Genomic DNA, 11,113 nt, shown 5'->3' on the forward strand with positions numbered 1-11,113 from the left:
AGAGACACTACATTGGTCAGGGGCAGAGAAAGGAGATCCTAAATAAGCAAGTTTTTGATTGTGAGGAAATCTACGCAGACACTGGGAGAACATGCAAACTCCACACAAAGGGCGGGAAGTAAACCCATGACCTTGCTGTGAGGCACCAGTGATAACCACTAATCCACTGTGGATGCACAGACTAGTTTACTTTGTATACAAAATTATTTTCCAAAAGCTTCCAGGGTCAAAATTATTTGCCTCCACTGTTGTGCAGTGATTTGCTTTAACTTCGTACAAAGTTTGTAAAACCACATTAAAACAGACTTACCTTCCGGTGTACACGTAAAACCAGTGAAGGAGTGAAAGATTTCAAAGACTGGAAACAAAACTAGTGAGAGATGTCTAAAGACCCCAGAACAACTACCAAGAGACTGATGAATGTCTTAGCCTAGTTGGAAATTGTAATATCAAAGATGACGATCATTAGAGCCCTGGACTGGAATGGACTGAGGTTGAAGACCAAGAAATACTCCACTAATGTACAAAAGACACCTTTAAATACAGACTGAAGTATGCGAAGGACAACCTAAAACAAGATTATGCATACTGTAACTGCCCTTTAGCCAGATGAAACAAAACTAGGTTTTTGTCCATAGAGATGTTCCTTTGGAGAAAGAAGGAAGCGGTGTAGAGCCCAAAGAACACCATTCCCACAGTGAAACAGCAGTGGGAGTATTATACTGTGGGGAGCTTCAGTGTGTCTAGAACTGAATCTCCTCAAGGTGGAAGAAATTCTGAAGAATCAAGGATATGTGAAGATTTTGAAAGAAAACTTCAGTCAGCAGCAAGACTGGGTCTGGGTCATCACTTTGTATTCCAATGTGACAATGCCCCAAAAGGTGTAGCTCCTGGTGAAGAGCTGCCTCCAGAAGCTTAGTGACATGACTTCAACCCATTGAAGATCTGTGGGATGAACTGAAGACCAAGGTCCATGCTAGAAGACTATGAAATCTAAAGTGTGAGATTCAACAAAGAAGAATGTCCTGGGATTCCTCAGAAGAAACGTATTAGACATCTTGAAAACTACAACAAATGACTGCAGACTATTGACCAACAAAAATGAGGCACAATTGACTACTAGCATCGGGGGGCCAATAATTTTCAATGTGACTTAGTCCATTTTGTGATGCCTCTGACACTTCCAAAGCGTGTCGTGTGAAAGGCCCTTAATAGTTTTTGTGAAATTTTCTGTGTGCAAAGCAAAACAATGCAAAAATAAATCTAGGATGTTTATAAGTGGTGTTGAAAACTGCTTGATCTGTTAAAAAAGCACTTGGGGAAAATTTTGAAGCAAACATTCAATTTCAATAAATGTCATCTGTAACAGTCCAGTGGCTCACATACTTTGTCACTGATAGTTTAACACAGAGGTCTTGATCCACCCAGATCCAGATGCATTATCTCTTTGATTTGGCATCACTGAGTGGGCCACAGTGACTACACACAAATATGTGCCTAAATCATCTGTAAGAATGCTTCACACACAAATCTGGGATTTATCAATATGTTCATACCCTGAGAACAAATTTAGTACTTGGACCATGTGTATGCACAATTAATGAAGTCCCAGTTGTCCCACAAAATGTAAAAACATCCTTTTAACTAAATGTACACAGTAACATTGTTTAGTAAAGGTTTCGTTAACAATTTGCCAGATGTATTAATGCTGAACTTGATTCCCTTTTATCATTTATGGTGATAATTGAAATCTACTACAGTGGAATATAGAAACATGTTCATTTTGCAGTGTAACAGTTTTGGCTTTTGCATTACTTGCCTAGAATAGTGCCATTACATTGCACACGTGTAGTTTATTTATTGGTAGCATGTTGAAGAGCATGCATCGGGGTGATCTTGTTAATTGCACAGAAGGTTCTGTGTTCAAGGCCACCTTTGCCCATTATCCAAGTAATGTAGAATTGTGTCAGGAGGGGCTCCTTACGAAAAAGTTCAATAGGTTTCTATAGGATTCTATAGAGGTCATACAGCTTTCTATAGAACACCTATAGACACACGACCTACAGGGGTCTTGGCCTGTAGAGACCGATAGCATTCTACAGACATAAGGACCTATAGGCGCTATTGCGTATAGAAACCTATAGGTTTTTATAGACATGCCAGTATATAGAAACACCATATTAATCAATTCTGGCTCAAATGTAGCCGATAAATTATCTGATAGAAAAAAATGTGGAATTTGGATGAAAAAACATTGTTTTATTTTGTCTGCATATTTTTATGCAAGATAACGTTGCCACTGTACTAGCAAGGAGATATTAATTTTTGTTCACTTGTAACTATAATATATTTGAGAAGTGTGTATATACACATCACGCTTATACACAAGCAGATAAAGGCAAAGTATAAAAAAGTTACACATTACAAATTCAACAATATCTTTTATTACAAGTTAATTATTACATGTATATACATAATCACATATATCATTTTCTTTGTCGAACCATGGAACTTGGAAACTGCAGTATCATCAAACACAAGTGTAGATGTAAACATCCAAACAGGTCAGCACAGCATTAATGCAGACAGTTTGCTTCAAATGGTTACTATAACATCTGTAACTGAAACTACACATGCATGTTATATCAGTTCAACCCATACGCCAATGTATACAATCCTGTAGGACCGTCTATATCCTATGCCAGAGGTGGGACTAAGTTACTGTCAAATCATTCTCAAGTCATGAATCGGCAAGTCTCAAGTCAAATCTCAAGTGAGCTTGCAAACAATTGGTGGCCGATTCATGACTTGAGGTTGACTTGACGGTGACTTTGAGAGAATTCTATAGGCTGCCCTATAGCATTCTATAGAGGGCCAAGTTCTGCTAACATGTAAAACATTCATGTGTAACCATCAATTCACAACTTAATCCCAGTAAAACCGAGAAGGCAGTGGGCACAGGTAAGATGAAACATCAGTTTTCATAAAAATACATTTTTGCAGGATGTCTCCTGGATAAATACAAATATTTGGGTTATCTGCATGTTGGTCAATATTTACAAGAAAGTCAGATGAACAGCCTAGCCTTGCATCAACAAATAATGGTCTTTGTGTAATGCTGAATGGCTTTACTAGTATGATATTTGCTTTATCACACAAACAAAAACCATTATCATTCATGCAGTCTGGTCCCAATTTAACACAGAGAAAAGTTTCAATTCTTCCATATTTATACACACCATGAGTAAATGCAACAGCAGTTGCAATGCCGAGCAGATTGAAAATAGTCACTGCTGGCATACAGCTGGTGGTGAAAAATAAATCTCTTATATACAATGGCGGAAGTGTGCACTTGGTTCCCTGTCACTCTGCTTGCAGCCAGTAACTTTGATGGAGGCAGAATAACTTGCTCTCCTTTGCCAAGAGCATGCAAATTATTTGAAAGTATGTTTGTACATTTTGATTTAGTGTGTTTGCTGGCCAATGAGGTATACAGGACAGACACATCAGTGTTCTCCATGCAACTAACTGCTAACTGTCATCACCTTCATGAGAGAGAATGTCTCACAAATCTGAAAACCAACTTTCTGGGTACCGTGGAAACACCTAATCAAAGTCCTGTTGTATCCCTCAAAAACAAAGGTGGAAGTTGCCCATAAAGGGCCAGTGTTGATAACTGACTGGGCAAAATGAATCAATGAGTGGACATTGAAAGTGCAATGTCTTATTCCATATAAACGCTTAGTCATCAGAACAAACATCCTGAGGCAAGCATTGCTGTCATGAACCTTTCAGAAACACACTCACTCATGAGGTAATAAATACCCAATACAAATAGGAACCAGTGTTTCATATACACAGCAGGTAAAATTCCCTGAAATACCACCAAAGAATAGAACAGGAGAGCTCGCCATTCAGATGCCTTCCAATACTTCCGCATTTTGAGAGACCTGGGGCATCTGGTTATTTCACTTGGAGGTGCTATATCCTGCAGTCTCTCATCTAATTTCTTCACTTGGTCGACAATGTAATATGCCTCTGCTCTGTTTGTTGAATCCAGCCAAGTCCCCACAAAATGTCTAGTAACTCCTAAGAAAGCTGTGTGTTGTGATTCAGAACAAATGCCTTTCACAGAGTCATAATGTGGTAACTGCATGACAACTGAAGGCCCCTTCACACCTTGCTGACACATCCCTGTTCTCTGTGACTCTATTGACAATCTCCTCTGATCATCGTCAGTTCTTGGGAGTGCTTCACCATTGTATGGGTAAGTACGAATGGGAGGACCATTTCCATTTGGTATTGGTGTGCCTTCCTGCTTACACCAGTCGCATCCATACTTCCCATTGAACTGTTTGGAATTCCTCACTAAAGACCTGGCAGGTGCATCTGCTGACAGGCAAAGAGCAAAAATCCTGGTTTGGCCAAGAGGTGAGTGCAAACCATCTGCACCCAAATCTCTAAGTTCATCCACAAATGGTTTTAAGAAAGTATTCATTTTGGGTTTACATTCTCCAAACCACAAGCCTGCCATAATCATATGTTTCCTGCGCATATGTGGTGGAATTTCATTTACTGTGGCAAACAAAGGCCAAACAGAAAAATTGGAGGATTTAAAAATAGAAACTCCATCAGTATTGAACAATAATGACAAGTCACTGGGACCTATTATGCCATCATGAAGAAGGTTTTTATAAAGTTTACCATGAACAATGTCATTTATGTTAGTTTCTCTCAAGATTTCATCAATATTTCGATTTTCAAGGGCAGCTGCCACTTCTGGTACTTTCATCATTCTTTGCAGCTGTGTTTTGACGGGCATCCTGAGAAAAAAACTACCCTCTGCAGTTGAGATGTCTGCACTGAATTCATTGCCGCAGTTTGTACAATTCCTTGTCAATTTCTCGGGGCCAAGATATGCAGTGCACGCCATGCAATAATAAACCTGAAATTGAAATAGAAGAATGGTATGAATATAAGAACATTGAAACCTGCGAGAGCATGGTCGTTTTTTAATGCACAACAGAAGCTTGAGCATATTGATTAACAATGATAAGCAATCTGTATAGCAACAAAAAAACACCATACACCAACAAGAACATGATTTACTAGCATACCATGGCAAATGATAACAGGACAGACTAATGCTGCATTTACACATAACAATGACAAGAAATGAATGCCACGAAGTATACATTCTTGGCCGCTGATCATGTTAAGAATGTCAGGAATGTGCCAAGAATGAAGCAAATATGACGTTCGTAATGCATTCTGCCTATGTGTAAATGCAGCATAACTCCCTTTATATGAAACACATTGGTCAGTACAGATGATGATTTAATAAAAAATAAACATACCTTGTACATTGAATCTTCAACACTCTTGTACAGCAAATACTTTGATGTAGGAACACTGTTTGGACAGTATATTCATCAAAGAAAGAAGATCATCCAAAGCACTATCAGAAAGACCATGCCGCAAGACATAGGACACTATCAGCAGTAGACTCTGTGACTTGGTGATGGGTGCATCTGGATAAATTGGAAGATTTCCATCTTCAAGGCTGAATCCCTAAAAAAGGCAAAAAAACAAAACAAAACAGTGAGCATCAGAAAAGTGTAACATTAGTCACGGGGCTCATATCAGAAAGAGCCTTAGATAAACGTGGCTGCACTCAGACATGGACTGTTTATAGTTGGTTGAGCCTTAATTTTTTATTATACGAACATTAATTGCGACACTATTACACTCACAGAAATATTTAACCCTGACTTTGAAGATTTATGTAATTTTATTACATGACTAATTCCCATTTACTTTTTTTTTAGATAGTTTTAATACAAACCTACCAAATAGACCTTACATGATTCATATTCATTACTGTAATAATTCCTATTTATTTGAAATGCATAATCCTCAGCTTTATGTATTTAGTATTAATAAAATATAATTACTCTAAATCAATAATGACAGTATTTATTTAAAACACCTAAAGTATATTGTTTGAACTGCATAATAATTAGGTTACCTATGCCATTTATCTTGTATATGGTTAAAATAAAATAAGTATAAATAATTTAAAATTCCTGTATACAAAAAGAATGAAATTTTTGGCCCAAGATGCACTTCTAATAGAGGAAATATGGTACATGTGTGTTTGAAGTAAGAAAATATTTTAATTTGTTTTTCTTTTGTTAAGGTTAAGGTCATAGACAATGCCCTAATTCATACGGTTACAGTGCATAGAAAAAACCAAACACCATATTTGTTCTATTAGAATGGCATGTGCTTAAATGACAGAAGCAATTTTATGTTCAAAATAAGTCATATGTTAACATTTCTATATGCAATAAATACAATGTTTGGTTTAGGTGTGCTTCTATTTATTTCTAGAATAGAGGAAATATGGTACATAAATTGGTATCAGTCATGATGCTTATTTACCTGGTAATTATCATCTGGTTCATTTCCTTCCTCCCCATCACCATGCTGAAAATCATCATCTTCATCATCTCCTCCAGAGTCAACTCCATTGTCATGCCAGTCCTCATCATCCCCCTGATCCATTTCTTCATTTTGTACTGAGTCTCCACCCATGTCTTGCCCCAAATCATCCTCGCCTTCCTTGTTGCCATCAATATGCCAAGTGTTATCTTCAACATTATGATCACATCCAACATCACCATACCACATGTCTGCTGAATCTGCTTGGTCTACTTCATTGAGAACATCATCCTTGCTTCCATTGTCCACTAGATCATCCTGTTCTTAAACCACCCCACCTTCTTGAGAACTACTATGTTGAAACACAGCTCTATTTCTGATGTCCATTCGATCATTCATTGGTAAGTCAGTTTCAGGTTGTTCAACATCAGTGCCACAGTGGTTACAATCAATCCCTTCGTCAGTCTTTGAATGCTCCTAGGAAACAAATATAGGATACATGCACCTTTAGCAACATGAATTTCAAGTATGCAGAGAAGTGGCATTTCATATTTTTAATCTTGATTGATGTTTATCAAAATTTACAAACAATTTCTCATAAAATTAATAAAAGGAAAAAGTCAGTATACAAATTATCTTCAAGCAAACAGAAATATTGTTCAAATGGAAACAATTCAAATAGTGAAAACAGCCATACTAATTTAGTTTCAATTTCAACTGGTTATTCTATACATGCTGTAGATCATAATATAGCCAACATTCAAGAATCTACAAATTAACCATATACATGCCAAATTCATTGTCAATCAAGTGGACAATGATTAGAATGATGTGGCATTATGTTACATGTGTTTTTCTTCATGAAAGAAATCTTAATATTTTCGCATGCCTCGTTTTTTTTTTTTTTTTTAAATCCTCCCGCCCGATTGTTAGTGACCCCCCCCCCCCCCCCCCAGTCTAAACATAAGACAACGGGTCTCTTTTGTACTTACGGGAGCAACCGACTGTGAAGAGTTGAGATCAATGGTTTCACCACCTACAGTTCTTCTTCTCTTTCGTCGATTACATTTTGTTTGTCTCGGGAAGAGAGATATCGGGATTAATCCCACATTGTCTGTAACGTTGTCGAAGCATGTCAACCGAAATATGGCCGTCGGGTTGTTGATGTTTTTCTTCTTCTGCTTCTTCTTCTCTCTGTTGGTCAGGAGGGGCCATCAGGTTAGGTGCGCATGCGTACAACAGAGCAGCGCCCGCAGTGATTCAAAATGCATACATTTTTTTAAATAAATGAAACAAAAATTTAAATAGAATTAACTTTTCAGTTTTCTTCATAAAAACATCTAAACTTAGATCAATGTGAACAAATAAACACGTATAAGTCATGAATCTGTCTCCGGGTCATAGGTCGTTATATCCCATGATGCCACGCGCTCATAGGATCCCGCCATTTCAAAACGAGGCCGATCTTGGAGAAAGACCGCGTCACTTTTGTCTGTTTCCTTTATTTCACATTTACGCTTGTATAATGGTGAAATACGCCCTTTTTGAGTTTTTTTTGAGGAAGATGCTGTTGAAGTAGGCGAATTCAAGTGGATTGTTGGCCACGAACAGATTGCAGAGTCTACGATTGGAAGTAAAACAGAGGTATGGATTGTGTGTTACGTGTGATCGCCTCGGACATCACACAATAAGAGAATGGAGTTCCGAGTGCACGCTTGGGCTCCGGGTTGTACCAGCCAACCAGGAGTTATCCTGAACGGCAGTTCTATATTATACCATCTGAGAAATACAGGAGTGAGAAATGGCTCGCTGCAATCGTCAGGGGGGCTGTAAACACCGATGGGAGTATCAACAAAAGGAAACAATGGACTCCCAAGTCCGGTCCTGCTGTGTTCTGCCTATTTCATCTCGTAAATACTTTTTGTGTTAATATTTGATTTCAGTTTTAAATCGATTCAACAATGCTTCACGATTGACGAACAGCGTTTGTTTATACCAAGCTTCCTACCAGATGTTCAACTCGCACATGCTCACTCGGAAGTCCAATCTCGCTTATTTCGATCAGCATTTTGAAGGTGAATCTAAGACCTGCTTCAACACTAGTTCTGGACTAGGAAACTTTAAAATAATCATGATTATTATTCTGTTACAGAGTGAAGATGATGATGATGAAGTAATGGACAAGGGCATGGAGATTGCATTGGTGAGCACCCCATTGTCCTTTTTAACTCATATAAAACACCCAGTGGCAATAGTGTGAATCATTTTGACTTTGTATAATTATTGAACAATCTGCATTTATTTACAGCTGAAAGAGAAGGTCAACAACCTCACAAAAGCAAATGCTAAACTTTTGGCAAGAAATAAGCGGCTGCATTTGGCCCTTGAGAATCTGAGAAGTAAGTATAAAATGTCCATGTGTAGTCTTGATCAGTGTTGTGCAAGTTCACACTTTTCATGAACTAGTTTAAAGGTCAGTTCACACATGTTCAAAGTGAACTGTTAACATTCATAGATCACCATTTCAATTTTCAATTAGTTCAAAGTTCAGTTCGTTTTTTAGGTGAGAAATTAAAATGAAAGACAACTTGTTTTTCAAACTGACTTCAACCACTATGCCTACCTTGTAGCCTAAAACTTCACTGTAGATCTTAAATTCTATCACACAAAATGGAAGTTTTTTGTGTGTATGTATGTATGTATATATATATATATATATATATATCTGTGCTAATTATTTTTTTATGTTGGCTATTAAGTATTTGTGTTATTTGTTTGGACGTTCGGAGAAATATGTTAAGTTTTACTCTATCTGTCCAAGTTTCAGACACTTTTTAGGGGCCTTTCACAAGATGGACACTGTCTGTGAGGGTCCCAGGCCTGGTTTCTAACGTTACCTTGAATAAACTCAAAATGAGGAATACAATCGTTTGGTTTTTGGTAAGGGGCAGAATTTTAGATAAAAAGAACCAGGTAGAAATAACAATAGTAAGCCTGAAACTTGAGAGACCACACATGTGGAGATTAAAAAAAAAAATCATATATCTAACAGTTTTGGTCATAGGGGAAACTGGGGCACAATGAATCAGTAGCTATATCTGCAAAACTACAAATATATTTACAGCAGGTATGCCATATTTTTATACATAAAGACATTACCCTTATAAATTTGTGTTTTGTTTTTGGATGCATTAAGGGTAAAAGTAAGTGGCAAGTGAAGTCAGTTTTTTCCTATCAAAAGTAAATTTCGTGGATGTCAGTGTCTTTGCATTTATTTCTCACAACAGAGGAAAGGTGGCCCAAAAAAATTATTAGTTAGAAGACTACCCCGTCCAACTGATGAGCATGTGTTATGTCTTCTCCAGTCTATCAGCTATTTGATAGCATGACTCGTGTGTGTCACATGTAACCGGGCCACAGTGAATCAGTCTAGAAAGTGATTTACTAAGCCCCAGTATTAAGTGGATGACAAATATTACTTGTTGAAGTGTAGACATTTATTTTCCATGAATTATTTCTATAATTTGTGTATACAAACAAATTTTCACATTTGAACAGAAATGATGACAGTTGTATATATAAATCTTACCACAAGCAGTAGCAGGCCATCTTCAGTTGTCATGAAACTTTGGCGATTTTTGTAGTTTAGCTTGAATTTTTAATCCTCACAAATCTGTCTTTCTTTTAGACTTGCCTGATTTACTGGATGTGGTAAAAAAGTTAAAAGCTGCACCATGCTCTTCACAGCATGCCTCTCCTGCACATGCGTCCACTTCATCTTCTGCTGCTTGTTCACCAGCTCATTCCGAAGACACAAGTGGCGAGGACATGGTAGGTGCAATAATAATGGAATATTCAAAATTAAACCCAGGCAATGATATTTTTTCTTCCATTTGTGCACATCAAGCCTCCATGGTGGAAAAAAAAATGTTTTTCTTATTCTAGACAATGCTTTGTATACTGTTTGTTGTAGGAAATTTTTCTTACTGTTGTACATCATCTCAAGCTTTATTTTGTGCCTAACCTAGTGTCTTTTAATTTCAGGTAACTTTGTGGCCAGGGGTGGCCATAACAGTTTGGCAAAAGAGATTACTAAATGCCAAAAAAACAAATGTTAAAGAATACACAAACACCCTGCTGCAGATGATTCACACACCAGAATTACTACAGTCATCTTCCCTCACTGGAAGAAAAGCAACGCTTTTAAAGATATGATTGCCAAAAAGAAGCTGCCTGGTGTAGAGTTCGCAATTGGTAAGTTAACTGGCAGAACAATAACAATATTAATGCATTGCCTTACATATAACATATTTCCTCTATGAGAAGCACACGTCCAATAGAGGCGCATCTAGACCAAAAATTAAATTATTTCGAAACAAACATTTTGACCATTAAAAAAAAAACATTATTTACATAAGCCCATGCGCTTCTAATAGAGGAAATACGGTAATGTTTTTCCCCTGCTTTGGGAACTGGTGGTATCATTTTTAAGTAATATTTCTTGGAGAATTATTTTTAAATAACCGTTTTAATTGCTGTTAAACCCTATGCTGGTTGGTTTTGTTTTATCTGTATGCTGCATCCACAATTCACAGATTTAATTTATTTATTTATTTATTTTTCATATGCAGATTATATCAAAGAACAGACCCGGTCTCCTGATGCTAAA

General features: G+C 37.2%; 1 protein-coding gene across 1 annotated transcript; it reads right to left on the reverse strand.

Moving 5' to 3' along the window:
• Nucleotides 1–2,424: 2,424 nt before the first annotated feature.
• Nucleotides 2,425–7,625, reverse strand: LOC117501125. The gene is made up of 4 exons (XM_034159954.1): nt 7,437–7,625; nt 6,445–6,921; nt 5,358–5,571; nt 2,425–4,945 (listed from the first exon to the last, which is right to left on the reverse strand). The coding sequence occupies exons 3-4, from the start codon at nt 5,364–5,366 to the stop codon at nt 3,749–3,751; spliced, it is 1,206 nt and encodes a 401-aa protein (XP_034015845.1). The 5' UTR covers nt 5,367–5,571; nt 6,445–6,921; nt 7,437–7,625; the 3' UTR covers nt 2,425–3,748.
• Nucleotides 7,626–11,113: the final 3,488 nt, after the last annotated feature.

The sequence above is a fragment of the Thalassophryne amazonica genome, chromosome 19 (assembly GCF_902500255.1).
Source record: "Thalassophryne amazonica chromosome 19, fThaAma1.1, whole genome shotgun sequence".
Taxonomy (NCBI): domain Eukaryota; kingdom Metazoa; phylum Chordata; class Actinopteri; order Batrachoidiformes; family Batrachoididae; genus Thalassophryne; species Thalassophryne amazonica.